The following is a 21961-nucleotide window of genomic DNA, read 5'->3' on the forward strand; positions in this document are numbered from 1 at the left end:
GCCATGCTGTGGCTAGAAGAGACTTCTGCAAGACTGGGTAACCAGGTGAGGGACTTTGCATTTTTCAACTTCTCTAAATTTTACAATGCTGTGTTTACACACATAAGAAAGTTTGTGGATTGGCCTGCGTGATGGAAAGCCCCGGAAGGTTTCTGAACAGTAATGTTCACTTTTCATAATGCCCTAAGACAAGGAGAGGCTAAAACTCATAAAACCAGCATCTGCATCCTTCCTTTTTGCGCCACTGTCTACTCCGGGTGGGCCTGGACTGCATTTCCCAGGATGCACAATTGCAAGAGCTCCTGTAGGATTGGTTAGAATAATGCAGACGTGATTACGGGTCGCCCAGCAACGGGCGGAGTTCTGGACTCTGACTGGATGCCCACACCTCTTCTCTAAGGATGGGAGGATAAAGTTCAGCTCCATCTTCACAACCACGGAGCACTCGCCGGATTTTACTTCTAACCGAGCGGCCGTGCCATCTTCTCGGCGTTTTCACCGCTCTTCTTCTCAGGCTCCGCCCCTTTTACGCTGGCAGCGGCGTAAACTCCGGAAACTGGATTACAGCTACTGAGTCGAATGAGCGCCTCTGGGCGCGGCAGTGCGCAGGCGCGAGCGTTTCGGTTCCCGACGCGCGCGGTGCTCAGTTGAAGAGGGAGTGAGTTCCTGGGCGCCGAGACGCGGCAGCGGTCGACCGTGCAAGTGGGTGACCGAGCGCCTCCTCTGCCGCCATGGCAGCCCTTCGCTACGCGGGCCTCGACGACACGGACAGCGAGGACGAGTTGCCCCTGGGCTGGGAGCAGAGAACCACCAAGGACGGCTGGGTTTACTATGCCAAGTAAGAGGGCCACAGGGGGGCCGCCGTGCCTGGGACACACCTGGAGTAGGACGCAACTGGAAGCTGACGGTCTGATGTACCCGGAACACTGCGCTGCCCTCGAGCACACCTGCGCGGGGAGGGGCGCGAACCCGCGCTCCAGCTTGGAGAGGGCGGGGGGAATGGCAGTGATGTAAAGAGCTTCGGGTGGAAGACTTCCAGGGTCCTGAGGCGGGCCCAGACCCCGGCTTTGGGCCTTGAGTCAGGCCAGGGTCACCTGGCAGCGCTCAGGAGCGCCATCTGCTGCTGAGGAGGCAGCGCTACTTGGTTCAATAATGGCAATGGGGCCTTCTCCCCTTATCTCCCAAAAACCATAAAAAAAAAAATGCAGATGCCCAGCTCCCTCTTTAGGAGTATGGGATGGGGATCTAGAAGTATGGATTTTTAACCAGTGTCTTAATATAGTTATGTATATTTGTATGTTTATACGTATATACATATCTATAGCTCAAATAGCTTCATTATGGTTTCCCGGGAAAGTTTTGGAAACACTCGCAGACCCTCTCTCCTATTACTTAGTGTTTGACCTTGGGCCGTTGAAAGAACTCTCAGTCACAGTTTTATCATCTGTAAAATGGGTTGGCATGAGAGTCTTAGTTCAGGCAGTGTACATAAAGTGCTTAGCGCAGGTTCAGGAAATACTCTGTGCTCAATAACTTAGCATTTCAGCTGTTTTCTGCAGCTTTCACAGCACCAACTTAGGCCTGATATTAGAATAATGTGGGGACTGTTTTAAATACAGATTTTAGGTCTCCACAGAGCTTTCGAGGTGAGGCAGGCTATTAACTTCGAGAAACATGGATATAAAAGTATGATTTTCAACATTTGGAAAACTTAAAAAATATTTTTGGTTCCACCTTCAGAGATTCTCATTTAATTGGTTTGCCCTCCCCTTCCCCATTGGTATGTTGTAAAATCTTCCCAGATTATGAACCATTGCTGTCTTTGGTGGCTTGATATAAAGAGAAAACAGCAAAATAAGAAAGAACTTGCTGAGTTCATTCATGCAAGACACATTGGGATCTTATGTGCCAGGCTCTTTCCTGGGTGATGGTTATACCGAGATAAATAAGATCGAGTTGTCACCCTTAATGAGTGCCCAGTCTTATAGGGCAGAGTGACATGCATTGAGGTAGTCCCACTGAAGTGTGTGTAGTGAGCAGCAGTCTATTTAGAAGGAATGTATGGCTAGGTCGGCACCTCAGGTGAGATGACCTGGTCAAGTTGGCACCTAAGCTGTGCCGTAGGGTACAAGTAGAAGTGGGGGCCGGAAGGCAGCCCAGGTAGAGGAAACAAAATTAGAACCCCTGGCATAGTATGTGTGGTGGAGCAGGAATGTGAAGATTGAGTCAGGGGAGGAAGGACCCAGATTATGGGGGCCCTTTCATGTGCCATGGGGAAGCTGGGGCTCTGTCATCAGGACCCATGGTCCACTGAAGGATTAGAGCCAGATGGTGACCTGGGGTTTGTGTATTTAGAAAGGTAATTTCTGCACTGGAGAATTGAAAGAACAATTCTAGCAGCAGGAAGCCATTAGGCTGTTGCAGGACTCCAGGCAGTTCCTGAATGGGCACTTGCTGTTCCCTTTGCATGAAGGATCCTTTCATCCCTTAGAGCTGAGCTTAAATGCACTTCCCAAGAGACCTCTTGTATCCCACCCATGCACCCTCCTCTAAGCACCTTGTTATCTGCCTTGTGGAACTTAGCCTTATCTGTAGTTACTTAGCAATACTCTTCCCTGATTGCTCTCTGTCTTCCTCCCTAGGTTGTAAACTGCATGTGGCATGGGCCTTTTCTTGCTCACCTCTGCATCCCCATGCTTAGTACCATAAGATAAATCTTTGTGGAATGAGTAAATTAATTCATCTAGTCAGAGTTTACTGTGGGCTTCTGTGGGCAGGTGGCATAGCAGCCCCTGACAATGCAAAGAGGCACACGACCTGCTTCTTGCACACCCCTCCTCCTCCTGCACTGTGTGGGGCCTGTCCTTGTTCTGGCCACTTACCCCAGAGGCTCTCTGGCTTCCCTTCAGGTTTGCCTGGAGCCTTGTGTTAGGTCTGGAGGCTCCCTTGCATGTATTCACCCTGCCTTTTCCGTATGTCTTGTCCTATGTTGGCTGACCTTTCCCACCTGCTTCCTTCCTACATGGCGTCTAGTGTCTAGCCTTTTTCTTTCATGAAATAAGATCTGTACACACCAGCCAACTCCTCTGAGAGCTTCTTAGGAGCCCAGGGGATGCAGTGGCACATATGTGTTCTCCAAAAAGCCAAGCCCTCCCCGCCCCAGCCTCTACTATTGTTTTAGGTCTCAGACTAGCCTTTTTGGCCACGTTGTTTACACTGACTATGGTGACAAGGCTTGTCTGGCTCCCAGTTGCAGAGTACCTCTTTCCAGACCCTCTTTCCAGTTCCACCAGCCCTCTAAACTTTGACTCTCAGGGCCGAAGGATGCATCTGACAAACCCTAACCATGGGTTCCCAGCAGTCCCCTTGATCTTTCCTGACCTATAAGCATCATGGCTTATCTTTTCCCTCCTAAATCTGGAAGGGTCACTTGTCCTTGTCTTTGGGTTTGGGAACCTTTGCTAATGGACTATCAAAATGCCCTTTTTTACTAGTAGTTCCTGTATCCAAAAGGTCTTCCTCCCCACTGCAGCAGGGCCATACCTGAGAGCAGAGGCCGCAGCCCCGGTGAGACCTCCAAGGTCTTGTGGTCCCTTACAGCCCCTCTTGTTTTGCAAGTTCTGTTGTTCCCCTGTGATTTCCCACATGCCCCATGGTGCACTTATAGGCCTTAAAGCACACATATATGGCTTCAGGGCCACCAGGCTGGGCTTCTGGGGAGGGCATTTTCTGCCACCGAGGGCAGACCTGTTACCAGAGAGAGCTGGTGGGCCTTCCTCACCTCCCTGGCACAGTCCAGAGCAGCTCCTCTGCCTAACCCAGGAGGTAGGGATAGATGGTTAAGGTCGCAGTGCCGGGGGCTATCACTGCAATCATCTGGGTCTGCCACCCCTATAACCCTTTTCTTCTGAAGCTCAGGCCTCTTGGTAGCCAGGGAGCTAGGCAGCTTTGCCCTGTGGGGAGATGGTACCCCCGTCCACAGGACTGGTTGTCCTCATGGGCAGCTTGGGGTCTCCCAGTTAACTTAAACTATGCTTTAAAAAAACCTTAGAAGTGCACACTTTAAAGTGATATCCATGTAATGTGGTATGAATTTAATTTTGATTCCTTTAGCTTAAATTAAGATCATTGTTAATTATCTTTAAATGACAAAAAGCTTATTAAAAGAAAAGAGAAAATATAAGAGGGCTTCTATATAAGAGGAAATAAGATAACTTTGGGGACATGTGTTCATTAAAAAGTCATTTTAGGTTACAATTAAAAAGAACACCTTTTAATTAACTTTTCTATGTAAGCATTAATTTAAAATAATACTACTTTGTGAAAGGCGTGGTTCTTAGTTCTTCATGCATTAACTCATTCAGTCTTCTTTAACCTCAAGAAGTAGGTGCTACTATTGCCCCCATTTTACTCATGGGGAAACTGAGGCACAAGGAGGTTGAACACCTTCAAGGGCATGTGACTGGTGAGTGGAAGAGCCAGAAAACATGGGCACGGGGCTCTGGAATCCTCGTGATAATTTACAGCTCTCTTCACCTCAGTTGGGCCTCGGGGTCCTTTCACAGGATCACTGTGCTCTATAGGAGAAGGCCGGCAATGTCTGGAGCCACTTTCCTTTGACACAGCTACAGGGAGTGGCATATTGTCATCTAGTGTGTGGGGACCGGGAAAACTGCCAATCATCTAACCATGCACAGGACGGCCCTCACACCAAAGAACCATCCTGCCCTGCGTGGCAGCAGTGTAAGAAACCCCTTAGGCATTTGCTGTCAAAGTGAAAAACATGACATAACAGTGTTTATTATTTTGTTTAATGTTTTTCGGGATAGGAAAAAAAATGTTCTGAGTGAATTTTCCTTTGGAAAGCACTTATTCCATGTGTTCACATTTGAGCGCCTGCTATAAGCCAAGTGCAGGGCTGAGTATCTGAGGGGTCATCTGGGTGCAGGCCAGGGATGTCCTTTCCTTACCACACCTGCTGTAGAGTGGCAGCATTCCACTCCTGGGAGGTCACTTGATTGATTCTTGAGGGCAGACTTTTTAGAGCTGGGTTCCAAGCTCATTTGATGCGTGCCTGTGGGATGCACACTACTTAAAATGTTAGGCAAAGGAAGATGTAATCACATCTGTCAATTTACCTGAAGATGCACGAGCCAAGGCAAAGCAGAGAGCAAGGAAGTTTATGTTGTTGCCAGTGTTTGGTTTCTCTGATTGCTCTTCCCTTCAGATCGCAAGAAGCAGGAGCTGTGTCAGTGAGGGGCAGGTTATTGTTACTGGGAGTACTTCTCTGTGCAAGTAGGATTTGATAGCGTTCAGTATACAAATAGGAGTTGGTTCTTGCTACTGATACCCTATGCTTATACAATAATTTAATCATTCACCAATTACTGTCACAGGTATGGTGTCTCTTGTCTTTCCACCAGCTCCTTGAGGTGGGTGTGTGGCCAGGGAGGTTGGCTGACTGAATACAGGTCTTCTGCCTCCTGAGTCCAGTGTCTACTCTGTCCCTGCACCACCACTAAGAGTTTACAAAATTAGACTAGAAGCCAGCAGTTCCTGAAAAGGCCTTGCTTGCGACTCATAAAATTTTGCAGCAAATTCATGCTGTTTATTTATTCTCTTTAAAATAATTGATAGGGAAGGAATATTCAAACTTTATCATCTAGATATCAGCGATTAAGTATTATTTTCTATTTTGGCCTGGGTATGTGAACTTTCAGGAAATTCATCCTCTTTGATTGTCTCTTGCAACATCCAACTTTTTTCCTGATTGAGTAATTTTATGTTTTCCTTGATACTTTATCACCGTTGACAGATGTCTCTTGTCTGTTACTGGCTCACAATTTTAATTATAATTTTGCATGCTCAGAGATGAAATGCTAAGTTTGACACAGAAAATAGCTTAGTTTGTATATTTGATCAAAATAATAGCTAGTACTTTTGAGGGCTTCTCATATGCCAGGTACTATGGTCAATCCTTTGTATAGAGTATCCTCATAAGCCTCCCTTGAGATCAGTGCGAGGATTATTTCTGTTTAGCGGATGAGGAAATCGAGGCCCCGAGGTTGAGTAACTTGACCAAAGGCACACAGCTAGGTGACTATAGGGCTGTCTTCCTGCATTCTCAATCATCTCTCAAGATCAGTTAGGAATCAGTAGTTGAAAAACACTTTGAAGTTATACATCTGTGGAAAGAAGAAACACTGAAAAAGATTACTAATATATCTCAATGGTATCTAAATATCAGCATTATGAATCAGATTGAAGTTTGTCAGTCTGGGAATAAAACGATAGATTTTATTCCAGGATATTTTGAGTGATTCAGCGAGTTTCCTAAAGTTTACCCAGGACCAAGGTTCCAGTCTTCTTTCTGCAACCCTGTCCATCTTATGAAGGCAGGCTCTCAGGAAATTTCCACAGACTGCTGCTGCTTCTGACCCAAAGAATTCGACCTGATGCAAACAGTAACAATTATGTTCTACTTCTTTCTGAATGTCTGACTTTACTACTCTTGAGAAAGAATATTATTTGGGAGAGAAAAACATTTAATGGATTAATTTTTTAGAAGTGTAACTTATTGTTTTGTGGATTTTTTTTTTTAATAGTCACACTGAGGAGAAGACTCAATGGGAACATCCGAAAACTGGAAAAAGAAAACGAATAGCAGGAGGTTTGTATTTCGTTGTCCTAAAACAAAGAACCTGTATTTAAAGCATTAATTAGATAGGAATAATATCACTGTCATTCTGGAAAGGCTCTTTAGTAGGGAACCGTCAAGGGACTGGAGGAGCTTTAGGGATTTTGTAGAAGAAGGTGATGCAATCTTGGGTGGAGTGGTGAGGATGTTTTTGGTCTTTAAAAAGTATTAAATAATAGAGGGCTTTGACTCAGAGTTTTTTAGATTTTTCTGTAATTGCATTCTTCTTAAACTTATTGTTGGTTCCTATCATGGAATTAAATATACCAGTGTTCAATGGAATTCCATCAGGATTGCCATGATTTATGGGTACTTTTGAGCAAGTGTGACCTACAGAATAGAAGTTTATATAAGAAGGTCCCTGTCCTTGATGGTTAGGGGGAGAGAGAATATGTACCCCGGAAGAAAAATGAAACTTCTATAATACTGTATAAGAGGCATCACAAGTCAGTATACAAATGGTGTTGGTAAAGATACATTCTGTGAATTCTTTCAAGGGAGAATCTATGTTGATTGGAACAACCAGTAAGGTTTTCATCAAAAGCAGGAGTTGAGTGGAATGTTTAAGAATGATCAAGAATAAAAGAGAATTTTATTTTCGAGCAAGAGGCAGGAATGTGGAGTCTGGTTGGGATAATGAGTCTTCAGAAACTGCCACATGACCTAAATGTTGCAAAGCGATGGCTGTTGTTCTGGTGGGATAGGCTTACGGGCCGGGGCTAAAAGGGCATGGCACCTCTCCTGACCAGGGGGACTGGGCTCAGTTCACCCCACTGCTGCTGTGTGTAGACCTGTCAGTCTTTCCTGTGTTTCAGATTTGCCATATGGATGGGAACAAGAAACTGATGAGAACGGACAAGTGTATTTTGTTGAGTAAGTGTCTACATAGAAACTATTTTCAGCCATTTTGGTTTTTAATATGTTTTAATATAAAAGTAATATTCGTTGAAGAAAAATATGACGGCATATAACTGTAATCTTATCTGTTTTTGCATTTATTCTTCCGGTCTATTTTCTACATATACATGTTTCTTAAAAAGACAGGAATATACTGTATAAACTGTTTAGGAGCTTGTTTTTTTCCACATGATGTCTTCATGAGCATTTTCTCATATACTTATATATTTTTCAAGAAGGTGATGTTTTATTGGCTATAGAGAATGATTATGTACAGATATACCATGCTTTATCAAATTACCTATTGGGCACTGATGTTGTTAAATTCCTATTATTGGGTGTTTTTGTAAATGTTTTGAGTATCTTTGTCTGTAAAACTATGCTTAGAGTAATTTCTGATACCACCTGTGTAGTACACAGTGTGAGCCAGGCATGATTCTTGTCACCTTATACCTGTAGTGTTAGTTCATTCAATCCTCACAGCGCCCCATGGGAGGCAACCTGGCCCTTGGCTGGTTATCTTGCCTCCCTGGCCTGTTAGAATGGTGCGCTGGCAAATGGTTAACAACAGCTCTCTAGGGGAAAAAGCCCAGATTTGTTTCCATGCTGTAAATACTTTCACCACAGCCTGTTCCAAGCTCCCAAGGCGATGTCATTGAGGAGCTAGGCTCTTGCAACCCAGCGTGAACTGGCTCCAGCACAGCACTGACCTGTCATCTCTGTATGACATGAGTCAAAATGCTGGCTGCTGTGGTTATGATTAAAATGAAGTGAGATTATTCTTGGGTCTTAGTATCTATAGGATGAGGAATATAGATTTAAAACTATAAGTAATTTTATACACGCATATACACATTACACATGAAATCTCATCTCTATTTCTAGAGAGTTCTTAATAATTTTTAAGATATTTTGAGGTCTTTTTCTCAAATCTCAAGAATACATTTAAAATGTAAATAATAAATTCTGTTACAATAGGGAGTAACCTATGAATCCGTATGGACCAGTATATTTTAATATTGTTTCTACAAGATTTAGATTAACTCTCAATCAAAACTAGAGTGCATGTAGAAGGTATGAGTAGTCTTAAAATGAAAATCATTAGAATTTTAGCAGTTTTCCAGTTTCATATTTACTGTTAAGGCTCTTTATCATTTTGAATTTTCTGCTTCTCTACCAATCTTCTTAGGCTCTTGCACAGGGCCAAGAGGTTTAATTGAAATCTACTGAAAATAAAGTGACAGATTTTATAGCCACATTGACATGAATTTAAAACAAACTCAAAGCCTTCTCTTTTGAGATCTAAGGATGCAAGGCAATACTTACTGTACATTGCAGTGTATTTTATAGGCAATTCTGAAGGAAAGGAGTTGATGATGATCTTTCCAGGCAGGGATGTAATCTTTCTTAAGGCCAGAAGATAGACTAAACGGACTTCATTTCTTTCTGGGGTTAAGAATATGCCTTTTTAGTACATGAAAAATGGGGTTTGCCTCGCCTAAACTATGACATTATCTCATGTTTATAAATGTTTATGTTCACTGCTGTCAGTTTACTGCTTTCTCCTTTTCTTTGTAGCCACATAAATAAAAGAACCACCTATTTGGACCCAAGACTGGCATTTACTGTGGATGATAATCCTACAAAGCCAACCACCAGACAGAGATACGATGGCAGCACCACAGCCATGGAAATTCTCCAGGGGCGGGATTTCACTGGCAAAGTGGTCGTGGTTACTGGAGCTAATTCAGGAATAGGTAGGCCATTAACTTAAAATTTTTTTATTATATTTTGTGACTGCTATAATGAAATCTGGTATAGTGATTCTCTAATTTAAAAATATATTTATAACCTTTTCAGCTATCGTTTAGTTAAGATCCTGCTCTCTTTTAAAACCCCAGTGTTATCATGGAAGGCTATGGAGGGACTGACTTTGAATTCCCTGAAAAGATAACAGTCAGCAAAAGATCGTGGGTGTTTTGGTTTTCTGGGATCAGAGACAACAGCTTCTGTCTATGAGTTTCTGACCTGGTCTGTGTGGTGTACGGACATATTCCAGTTACCTAGGTTATTCAAACTGAAATTGATTGGTAATGGAATATTGGGGAATAACAGTGTATCATGGTTTTGGAACAAAGGATACTGCAGGTTTTAGTTAGTCACTGAGAATATTTTCCTTTGGGTAAAGGATCTTATTTCTTTATAAAGTTGGAAAATTACTCTTTGCTTTAATTTCTAAATTAATATTCTTAATTGCTAGTGATTAACCATAGTGACCATCTTGGGGTATATGGCTCGAGGGGTTGTTCTTTCTTCAACATCATGGGCTGTTAAAGAAACAGTGGGAAAGCAGGTGCTTGTGCAGTAACTCTATACGATTTTATTATTTTTTTTGTTTTGGTCCATTTACATCAATATCCGAATCTGTAAGAACCAACTGCTTTGAGTAAGTATATGCTTCTTCAGATTCATTTATGGACACACAAAATGGAATTGCGTTTGGCTGTCTTCTGGCACGTTCTCTGTTCTGTCGACTGCTCCCAGTTCCTCAGTGCGCCTCCCTTGGTGGCCTTCTCTTCCGTAAGCTTTGCCTCCTCTTTTGTGCATAGCTTGTCCTCTTTTCTTTCCCTTTCTTCATTTTTGGTGACCCCTTCTTGAACCTCCAGAAACACTCCCTAGCATCATCAGCTCAAGTATAGGAGGTGAAAACACATTCTTAGAGGATTAATTATTGTATAAGGTATAACATCTAACATGCTGCAGTCCCAGAGCAGAACTTATAACTATACTTGTCTGTGAAGGCAAAGAAGCAAGTGGAATTTTTTTTTTTTTTGTAAAAATTGAAAGGGGTTTATTTAAAATCAGCTCTCAGACCTCATCCTGGTCTCAGAATATGTTCAGCCCACTTCCAATTTTCTGAACTTCTGTTTTGGGGTAAATTCTCTATAATCATTGTTGATACTCAAAATTGATGACACTAATGTTAAAAATAATGGCTAGATCTCAGTCATCCAGGAAACAATATGTTGTATTGATTGCATTGACTACTGTTATGTGAGGGTGTTGATCAATACAGTGTAGAAAAACTAAGAAAAAATAAGGACTTGAGGACTTAAGTAAAATATCACTTTTTATTTAACTCCCAGTTAACCAGAAAATTAAAAGATCTCATTCCCTTAATCTTCTGGTTAGATTGGTTTTTCTTAGTAAGATATGTGACTACCAATGATTTTCTGCATAAGTGTTTATTCTTTGCTCTGACATCAGATAACAGACCTTTGGATATGGCTAATGCACTCTTGAGGATTTGCAACATCAGGCTTATGACATTGTAATCCAGTACTAATAGAGTTGCAGAATACACAAGGAACTGTGTTGAGTGAGATATTTAATCATGATTAGGAAGGAGCACGGGATTCTGAAGCATGGAGGATAAATGCATTGTTGATCAGAATGGACCTGGAACCTCTTTGAGGAAAGCTCCAAACTCTGTGCCTCTTCACAGCTCCCACTTCTCCTTGAGGACTTTTCCTTCTTGATGTCCATAATCCATTTTGTGGACACTGCAAGTAGGTGTCTGTGGCCCAGTCAGATATGGTGGCAAATCATAAAGCTCAGGATGAAAGGGACGTCGGGGAAGGTCTTAGGGAGGCCAGCTCTTTCTATTCAAACACCCCCTGCTATTTCCCCAGCTCGAACCTTCCCTCAGAAATTGCCTTTAGCACTGTCACATCACCCCATTTTCCCTCTCCACTCTTCAGAAGCATAAATCTAGTTGAGTGCTGAAGATTTTTATTCCAAATTTTTGAAATAATATCGTACTGAACATTCCAGGCAGTCAAATCCTTGCAAATAACTTTCGCTCTGCAGCAGTGGTATCAGGCTTAAAGAAAAGAGCCTGAAGATAGGCACATGGCTTTTTGTCATAACTAAGTTAGCTTTTATGTCCTGCGTGGCTGCCTTAGAAAGGGTCTTTGCCCAAGTAGGCTGTGGCTTCTAGATAAAGTCCTCCCTTCTACTGCACTGTGAAATACACCAATTTATAAATTGCTATCACCACTCTATTTCTGCCCATTTCAAAATTAAATGGCTGAATGCAGAGTGAATCAGGCATCTTCAGCTCCAAGACTTCTGGGCATTCAAAAGTCATCTTCTATCAAAGCTTTGATGGTGTTGGTGTTCACTTTCCTTTTGCCACTCAGGGAAGCCCGTTTTCTATGTATTAGCTGTTCATTCTTTAGCCTTATGAATTTGGGCTGAAACAAAACATAGCAGTATTTATTTGAGAGTGACGACTCCATGACTAAAAACATAGGTAATCTAATTTTCTTTACAGAGAATGTACAAATCTGGTATTTCCAGTGATTTATTTTTAAATTCTCCACAAGGCACTGCTTTGTTGAAATTGTTATTGGTGAGGCTTTTGTGGAAGGGGATGGTCAGGTGATGAGAGAGGACACCTTTCCTTGATGACATTTGTTTTTTACTAGGACATTGTCTCTAAGCAGATTTTTATCTTGTCTTCCTCTCCTGGTTGTAAGTGATATAGATGCTGTATTTTGTATTTTTGTTATTTGATTTACTAAGACAGTTTGGAGGGACTCGTGATTAATTCAACTCAAAAAGATCAGGGTAATTTTGGTAGAAGGAGGACTCTGAGGAAATGTCAGAATAAAGCATTATGAGTTCATGAAGTCTTTTATGCTTAAAAGATTATAGCCAGATATCACTGTTGACTGGATTCAGCTGTCTAGATTGGTGGTTGGCAAACTACAGCCCATGGGCTAAATCTAACCCGCTGCCCGATTTTGTAAGTAAACTTTCATTAGAACACAGCCATGCCCATTTAGTTCTATTTTGTCTGTGACTGTTTCTGTGTTACTAGCAGAATTGAGTAATTATAGCAGAGACCATATGGCCTGCAAAGCCTAAAATATTTCCTATCTGGCTCTTTACAGAAAAAGTTTGTCAGTCCCTGCATTAGATGATCCAGTCCCTTTCAAAGTAGGATCACCCCAGCATTCTCTAAATTGGACACAATTAGATAAAATTTAGATAATTGGATGTCCTCAGGCCACAGGAATATTATCGCAACACATCATGTATAACTACTGGGGACGTCCTACCAATATTCTGCACCCCTTGCCTCACCTCTGTTCCCCCCATTTTTAGGGAGCTGCAAGCATTAGGATGTTGCCTCCTCAGAAACTAACACTCTTCTCTCCTTGACCTTTGTTTAGCCAGCGTTCTGAATCCGAAGACCTTTGTAGATTGAAAGCTGTAGCTTGTGGACCTCTCTGTGTGGAGATCAGCATCTCAGTATCCAGGGGGAAGTCATCTCTTCACCCAAAGCTTCTACTAGCAGACCAAGAGGCCCGGAATCCCACAGTCCCGACTGCTAACCAGTAGAGGCAAGGGAGGAATTCATTTCTGTTGGTGGTCAACATAGCACTGAGCAGGAAGAGGCAGGTGTTTTCACGACTATCTGGAGTTAGGGGCTTATTGGCCCTGATTTGGTAAAAATGAATGGAAATGGCTTCAACATGGTGATCATTAAATACAAATCTTATTATGAAGTCTCAGGAGAGGGAATTTTTTAAGCTGGGGAATTTTCCATTATGGAAGATTTCATAGCTTATCTAGATTCAGCCTGTCAGTGAAGGTAGTTTGGCTCTGCAAATAAATAGTTCAGTATAAAATGCTGCCTTCTTGAATCTGAGGGCTGCCATGTGCTCATCAAAGGCAAGATCTTTCTCATGGGTTAATTGAATGCCTAAATGGGGGGGCAGCACCTACCGTCTTCAGTTTCTTGTTAGTGGAACTTTTGTTGGAACTCAACGCAGATCACTTCCATGAGCAGACCGATTTATAGTCGTCATATTTAAGGAGTGAAATCCAGGTTTTTACAAACTTTCACTTTGAAACTATTAACAGTTATGAGCAAATTAGATACTTTCAGTCTAATGTTCATTGGTAATGATGATAAAACTTTCTTCTTTCAATCTTAAAACAGTAGTGGATAAAATTTAATTTTTTAATCCCTTTCAGAGTTTAGTCAGGATAAAAAGTTTCTTTCATCTTTTGAAACTTCGTAATGTTGGGCTGCATTAAATGTAACTTTAAATCTGGAATAGCTTGGGCTGGTTTTGGTTTTTGAGCCAGATGATTCATTAACAAAAACAGAACTTTTTTTTTTCTCCCTGAACACGTACAAGCTAGCCACCTTGGTATATACCAGAAAAATACGTTTTAGAAATGACACTTCAATTTTCTGTTAATATTCGTGTTATATAATCACTTCCCTGAGGTTTATTACGGGGATTCTAATAATGTGTGTGTGTATATATGTGTGTGTATATATATATGTGCATGTTTGTGTGTATGCTTATATACACACACACATTTAAATATCAAAATTTATATATTTTGAGATGTAGAAAGTACATGGTCAGGCTATCAAAGTCACCCCTAAATTTGTTCCCCTTGAAACAAATGAAGGTACCAGATTTTCATGCAGGAATCCCAGAATGTTATAGTATAATTTTAAAATTGGTGGTTTTGGCTTAGGGAGCTCATTTTTTGGAGCTCGGGGTCTTGTTCCTAAATCATGTGTCGCAATTACAGTGTGAAGTATAGGTGCCATATTTTTATCCTACAAATCATCACCATGAAGAATTCATATCTGGTGTAAATTCTACAGTTGTACAGTAATACAAGAAAATTACTTTCCTTCATTTAGAAAAATGTATTTATAACATTTTAAAGCCACACTTCACAATTATGAACTAGTTTCCTTCACACCTAGTGTTACTGAATTTTGCCTTCGAGACTAAACCATGCTGTTGACTTTGTTTTCAGTTATTGTAAAAGATCCAATAAATCTGAGGCCATAAGCTAACTTTTAGTCATTTTCACAGTCAAACTTATTTATATGAGATCATTACACTTGGGATCTTGAAATGCCTGATTACAATTTCCTTTCCATTGTCAACAAGACTTAAAGTAGTGGAATCTTGGCATTTGTCTTTTAAGAACCCAATGCTCAATAAGTAGAAGAAAAAATTCTGAAATAATCTAACCTTTTGGGAATTTAAACTCCCATTTTAAATTAAAAACATTTGTGAACACTTATGCAAAACATTCCTATATATAAGTAAAATGATTTTGAAATTATTTTCTGAGAAACTATTGAGATTTTTTGAAAATATTGGAAAAAGTCCTTATGGGATATTACATAGAAATTGGGAATTAGTACCTTATGAAAATACATTTAATATTCTTAGACATTGAATATACACGATTAGAGTATTTGAGAAGTTATATGTTTCTAAAGGAAGAGACCAATTAAAATATCCTAATGAGCCTCATTTCATAATTTTCATATATGAAAACATTAAAAAATATTAATAAGTTATATTTATAGAATGATGTATAAATAATATATGTATATATACACCTGATCTCAACTGAAACTTTTTGGTCTCATGAACTCAGGTGAATTTCATATTTGTATGTAGGTTTACATTTTAATTTATTTGTTATCATTCCAGCATAACAGATGAGGGTTATATAAGCTATTGTTCAATGACAAAATGGTTCAAAATCATAACTTGAAGAGAATATTTAAAAATATGATTTCTACCCTAAATTGAAATTACAAGAATTTAATAAGGTTTGAACATTTGGAAATTATTTTATTTAATACCCAGTTTCACTAATTTGGTCTCTTGCTTTGATGTAGTACAGTGACATAGTAATTGTTAATGAAAGAAAGGATTCTACGTATTTTCTGTCAATTAACCTAAAATAGAAATCTTTATCTATATTTTTTCTCCACTAGAGGGCTCTGTTGCCCTTCGATAGACTGACACAAAAGCAGTAGCATCTCTAGTTTTCCTCCTCTCAGCTGGTCTTGCTTTCATTTTTGTTAAATAACGCCTTTTACTTTTCTAGTACTTCTTGGTGAAAGAGTTCAAATTGAAGACTGTTTCTAGTGTCATATTTGTTTCTTTTTCTCTCCCCGCCTTTTTTTTTTTTTTTTTGTATGAGATGCCAAGAATGAAGTGATCCATTTAATAAAAAGGTTCATTGTATTCAGGGAGCAGTCCGTTCTGCCAAATTACACAAGGGCATGTGTTTTCATGACATTATTGGTTTTGAGCATGCTGGCCTATCAATAATGATTTTATTTCTAAGTGGAAATTGTAATATTTAAATATTAATGCCTCTATTTAAGGTTCATTTAGAATGCCTTGATGATGATATACTTTTTTCTAAGAAAATAGTTTCCCTGCTGCTGACACTCTAGCCTTACTCAGTATTATATAATTTATTGTAATTAGGTTATTTATTAATGATATGTTCTTATATTAGAAGAAAATGTGTCCTTTTGGGCTTAGCATAAGTTTCTTAAATGAGGCCATATTGAACCAAATACTTAATATAAAGCAAATAGCTAGTACTCTGTGCATACAGGATCTTAAGGAGGGTAATTTTTATTTTGGCTCTATAACTAAAGTTTGAGACAGTCCATTAATTGCATGCTTCAGTTCTCAAACAGAAATTTGGCCCAGAAAAGAAAATGCTTTGGCTTTATAACACGGCTTATTTTCAGCTTTTAAATGGGGACAAACTGAATGCACTATACCATATTACATACTTTCATTTATATTCTTTTTCTCAGCAGCTTACTTTTTCTCTTTTGAAAATGAAAGGGCCTGAAAGCATTGTGAATATACTTGTAAGATTGTAAAACTGTTTCACCAGAGTTAAGATATTTTGGCCATTCCTTTGCTGATGCGTTCATTGTTTATCAAATAAAAATTGTTAAAACTAGATGGCTATTCTTCGAATTATTACAGATTTTATACTAAAAGGCATGCTGAAAGTTGAAAGTCACTTATGTAGTACTATGTGGCCCATGTCCTTTCTTGCACTCTTTGTAGCATAATCACAAACTGTTCATATGAGTCCTGAACCTTTTCCAGAATAACATTTGGGGGTCAATAGAAAGGCCTTCTTGCAAAGAGCTCTTCTATTTAGGTTCTGGTAGATTGATCAAACACAAATTCTAAAAGCTTGAGTTTCCTGCCTAAATATATTATCTTCCTGAGGCCCTACTGACTGAGCTACCCAAACTTAAATGTATTATCTTCCTTTAGCTTAATAACACTGCACTTCATGAAGTGCTAGTCATTACACAAGCCTAAAGACTTGTTTGACATGATTTGAATCTGATTGTTTCAAATCTGTGAGTTATTTGTTTACCAGGCTGTGCTGCTTTGTTTTCCGGATTCTTCTTAGAAGCCATGTTCAGATTGTGCGGTCTCTGAAAGCAAATTGAGATTTCCTCACTAGTCTTTTGAGAGGAGATGTAAGGTTGTGTGCATGTTCGAAGGAAAGAGAGAGAGAGAAAAAGAGAAGAGGGAAGGGAGAAGGAGACTTTATGTGTATGAGATAGGGCAGGGGGAGGAAACTCATTTTAGTGTTTTAATATTTTTCCCTAGGTTGGGAACTGGGTTGACTAGCAAGGTGGATAGAGCTAGGACGTTTATACGAACAAATTATATCATGTAAATAGGAACAGAATTAGAATCAAAGAAGTTTCTTGTGTAGTTGTCTGGAAACTGATTTAAAACTAATAAAACATTTTTCATTTTCATCTCTACCTTTAAAATGTGCTTCGTTATTCCAGATTAGAATTTATTGATCACCGTAAGATTGCCTTGTATTGATGGCCCTTTAGAATTTATAAAGGTTCCATATACATTGTCTTATTTCTCACTCAGCACAACCTCAGTGCTCACAGCTCTCTTGAGATAGTGTCCGAATGAAAGCACAGAAAGGTGAGGAAACTTGCGGGAGATCCCGCCGCTCTTGAGCAGGGAGTGCCTGCAGCAATAGAGCAGAGAACTGCGCGTGGGGCCCTCTCCATTCTACTTGTTGCCTTCTCGTTCCGAGGAATAGTACGCAGTCCTGACCAAGCCCTTCCCATGCAGCTCATTCAGTCTGTGTGAAATCAGAGAATTTAACACATTTATGAAAGCCTGCTCTGTGCCAGGCCGTGTGCTGGGCGTGGTGTCTGTCGGGAAGACCTAGGCAGAGAAGATCTCAACTGCTGGGCAGTCACGGGTTAGCACACTGACACTTTCTCTACCCAGTTCCCTTTTGGTGTTACTGTAACATTGGTGTTAGGTGTTGGGGAAGAATTACAGTGGAACAGGAGCCAGCATTTGTCAAATTCATGTTTATGCCAGGTGTTAGGCTGGATTAGCATTACATGCCTTCTTATTGAAGTAATTTAAAATTATTCATTATTGTTATAAAACATGATTTCCTTATGGAAAACTTAGAAAATGCAGATAGGCAAACATAAAAATAAATGCTGATAAATAAAAAAAGAAATCACTCACCAGCCAGAAATAATATTTAGCATATATGAGTCTAAGCGTTTTTCCTTTGTTTTGTAATTTTTCTATTTGACTGTGGTTCGTGAGCATCTCTCCCTGCTGTTAAATATTCTACATCTTAAGTGGTTGAATAGTATTTTATATTGTTCTAACCATTCTCCTAGTGGAACATTTGGTTTGATTTCATCTTTTTGATAGCTATAGAATGGGGATGAACATTTTGTAATTAAATGTTTTTACCCATTCATGACTGTTATGTAGTTTTATTTTCTGGAAGTAGAATTGCTGAATCAAGGGTTTTGTTCCTAAACTTAATATCCTGATTTGTTTTGTCAGAACACACCCCTGGAAGCCTGTACCAATTGAATGCCCATTTGCCGTACATCCTTGCCAACCCTGGCAATTAAAATTTTAAAAAGTATCACTTTAATTTTCATGTCTCTATTAGTAAGATTGATCAGCTCTTCATATATTCGGCCATTTGTGTTTACTCTTTTATGAATTGCCTTTTCATTTTACATGCGTGACTATTGGATATGTATTGATTGCTAATTGATTGCTTGATTCATGTAGTATAATTTAATTTTCAAAATGTTCCTTTCTCTTAGAAGTTAATTTATCTCAAAGTGTCTATTTAAGTGCACATTTAATCTCGCGATCAAGAGGATATTCATGGGAAGGAATTTGGCCTAACTCCACAGTCTGCTTCACTAAAAATTTTCAAGCATATGTCTTATCTGTCACACCAGCTACACCTCAAATCATGGGTACTGCTGTTTAATACCTGCATTTAAGGGGGGAGCACCCCAGCAAACGCAGTGTTGGCCAGCTTACGGTGGTGTCTGAGCCCCAGGATAACACGATAGGCAACACTTGGTTGTTTTGGTTCGGCAGATTTCCCCCACATCTTCTATTAATGACAGAAACAACTCTTCAGAGCTCTTCTACGCATTATCTCATTTCATGAGCCTGGCTCTTGCGTGGTGAAATTGTACCACTGCTGAAAATAGCTCTGCTGACAGTCAGGGGAAGCTTGAAAGGTGGCGGGTTTCTATCTGGAGAGGCAGCAGGGTGCAGGAGAAGGAGTACTGACTTCAGGAAGCAGACGTGACCTAGTTTCACAACCCGGCATAACCACGTCCCATCTGAGTGACTGGGGGCAGGTTACTTTCCTCCTCTGAACTCTCGTTCCTGGTCTATGAAACGTGGACAGTTTTCCTACTTTGCAAAAGTGGGAACTCCAGAGTGCCCAGGGAGTTGACTGCTCAACATTGCAGGCACTTACTAAACTGTAGTCATTTCAGGAATGGGCGGTGAGGATATCTAGTTACTGAAATGAGTTTGATATTTTCCTAGCTTCCTGGTTCTTGGATCCTCAAATGGCTGCCATAATATCTGTGTTTGTCCTAAAATGACCTTTTGTAAGTAGCTGTTTTAGGCATTGACTTGTCTTTAGTATTAGTGGAAACATTTTAGATATTTTTTGGTTGGAGATCAGATAGTAGCTTCATTCACAAAAAAGAATCAATAAAAAAAAAGTACAGGGTTGTTACCGTCAAGAAAGAAAAAAAAAATACATTAAACTTGGTGGTGGGGGGCAAGGAAGGAAAACCGTAAATGAATGCATCAGGATATTTTTATTAATGAGTTTGGCATCAGCACATATTCTCGAGTTTGTAATGGTTTATAAGGCCACCAGGTATATTAAGTAAAAATGTCCAACTTTGCTGTCCCATGTGTTAGATTATACTGAAGAATGTGTCTTTGATGAATAGAATTTTATCAGCACTTAAAATGGTCAAGATGGAGTAGAAAATAATATTGAATGTCAACTGTAATTGAAAAATAAAAAAAAGAAAAAAATGTATAATGAGTTTTATTTGAGATTATTGGGACATGTTAGGCAAAGGACTGGCCTATGAGACAGGTTGTCATTAACTGACGTGACCCAAAGCAAGTCATTTAACTTGTTTTGAGCCTTTCCTCATTTGTGAAATTAAGAGAATAATACTTCCTGTCACTTACTATTTTGTAAGGATCAACTACACACAATGTGCAGATGCAGTAATGGAGAGAGTGCTGTATGATTGCTTGCAGTTGGGGAAAAATAACCTAACAGTTGTCAGAAAGAAGAATCCTACAGTGGGAGGCTTTAGATTTGGAAGAAGATGGAGGAGAGTGGAAGAGAGTCATTTAATTTCTTAATGGCCTGGGTAAAATAGGATCTCTACATTTTTATGCCGTTCCATCCAGAGTTCAGAAAAGCGACCAGACATCAAGTAACTTCATTGTGCATTGGGCAGTGATTTGGTGGTGATGATTAAAAAATCTTTACAATGCCGTTCCATCCGGAGTTGACAGGCTATGACTCTAGCTAGAAATTGAAGAGCAGAAACTTTTGGAGGCAGAAACAGCCTCAGGTTGTAGTTGTTTTGGGGTTTCATAGGTGCAAATGTCGGTTCTTGGACAGTACATTTTCTTCCTGGTTGCCTTAAGTTTCCTCCAGTCAGGCCCTTACCTCTGCTTTCGATGCAGAGCTAATACAAATGTAAACAGAAAGAATAAACTGGGGGCTGCTTGATTTTATGACATTAACAAAATTGCCAGCAACATCTTGATTCTGGAAACTGTTTTCCTGGTGATCACACGAAGCAAAAGAATGAAAATAATCAATCTCTTTCAAATGAAGAGAGTCTGCTGTGTCAGCCGCCAATGGCTGTAAGGAGGAAATCTCAAAACTTTTTGCATCTTTCACTATAACGTCTTCTGACTGCCTTCAGTTTTTCTGCATGGCTGTGTCGTGCAGCAGGGCGGCCATGGCTTCTAAATTCAGCAGCCGAATTCAGTTTAAGAAGCTTCCATCAGCTGAGAGGTCGTCATTGCATTCCAACTGGCATTAAGAAAAAAAAAATGCCAATTACCACATTATCTATTAGTGAAGGAAGTTTCAGTTCTAAGTTCATGTACAGTTACCAGATACAGAGCGCTGTAACAGATCCATACTGGGAAACGTCTCAGGGAGCAGGGGCAGAGTTTTGGCAATAGTTACCATTTTTTCAGCCTGAATAGGTGACTTGGGAGCTGTGGTCTCTGTTCACGAGGGCCTTTTTTCTACCACGTCTAGCAATTGTATCTTGCCAGGTATTTCTCTTTTATGGCCTGTTGGCCTGACCAGGGAGCAAGAGGAAACCAGGAGTGTGTGCACGTTATTATCCTGGAACTCTTAGATGTACCCCAGTGCACACATGGGCATCTAATGTTCACATGTTCCTTACACGTTCACTTATTTATTAAGACAACACAGATTTATTCATTTATGCTTCAGCAGTCAGAAGTCCAAAATCAGTTTTGTTGGAACTCACGAAGTCAGGATGTTGGCAGGGTTGGCTCCTTTAATCGCTGTGTGGGGGTGGTGGGGGGAGGGGGAATCAATTTCCTTGCCCGTTTCGAAGCTTCTAGTGGCCATCTGTGTGTTGTGGCTCGTGTTCCCTTCCTGTACCTTTGAAGCACATCCCTCACTTTCTGCTTCCACCATCACATCACCTTCTCGTTTAGTCAAATCTCCCCCTTAGAAGGAGCCCTGTGCGCTTCCATCGAGGGCCCACCTGCACAGTCCAGGATAATTCCCGCTTCTCAAGACCCTCATCGTAATCACATCTGCACAGTCCTTTTTTATAGGGTGACATTCATAGGTTCCAAAAATTAAGATGTGGGCCTGCCCCAGGGACCAATCTTCAGCCTAAGATGGAAGGTGATGGATTATCTCTAAGAACTCTTTCATTGGTAGCATCAAAGACTTCTTCTGTCTGTACTCTACCTCTTCCCTTCCTAATTGGTTCTTTGGGCTGGGTGAGTTTGTCTGGAAAAAGTCTGGTTTAGCGTGCCTCAATGTTCTGAATTTGGGAGCAGCTCTTTCAATGCCTCATTTCCGCCAATTTGAGTTTGAAGCGGGATTATA

General features: G+C 40.3%; 1 protein-coding gene across 3 annotated transcripts in view; it reads left to right on the plus strand.

Moving 5' to 3' along the window:
- Window positions 1–429: 429 nt before the first annotated feature.
- WWOX (WW domain containing oxidoreductase) overlaps window positions 430–21961 on the plus strand; it is an 887845-nt gene continuing 866313 nt past the window's right edge. For 2 of the 3 annotated variants that reach the window (XM_036232114.1, XM_016136929.2), the window contains exons 1-4: window positions 430–838; window positions 6606–6670; window positions 7513–7570; window positions 9173–9351. In XM_036232114.1, the coding sequence (XP_036088007.1) occupies window positions 732–838; window positions 6606–6670; window positions 7513–7570; window positions 9173–9351 (409 nt within the window). In that variant the 5' untranslated portion in view covers window positions 430–731. The remainder of the gene's footprint in view (window positions 839–6605; window positions 6671–7512; window positions 7571–9172; window positions 9352–21961) is intronic. The other variant, XM_036232115.1, reaches the window with a different exon arrangement.

This window comes from Rousettus aegyptiacus, unplaced genomic scaffold (assembly GCF_014176215.1).
Source record: "Rousettus aegyptiacus isolate mRouAeg1 unplaced genomic scaffold, mRouAeg1.p scaffold_m13_p_14, whole genome shotgun sequence".
NCBI lineage: Eukaryota > Metazoa > Chordata > Mammalia > Chiroptera > Pteropodidae > Rousettus > Rousettus aegyptiacus.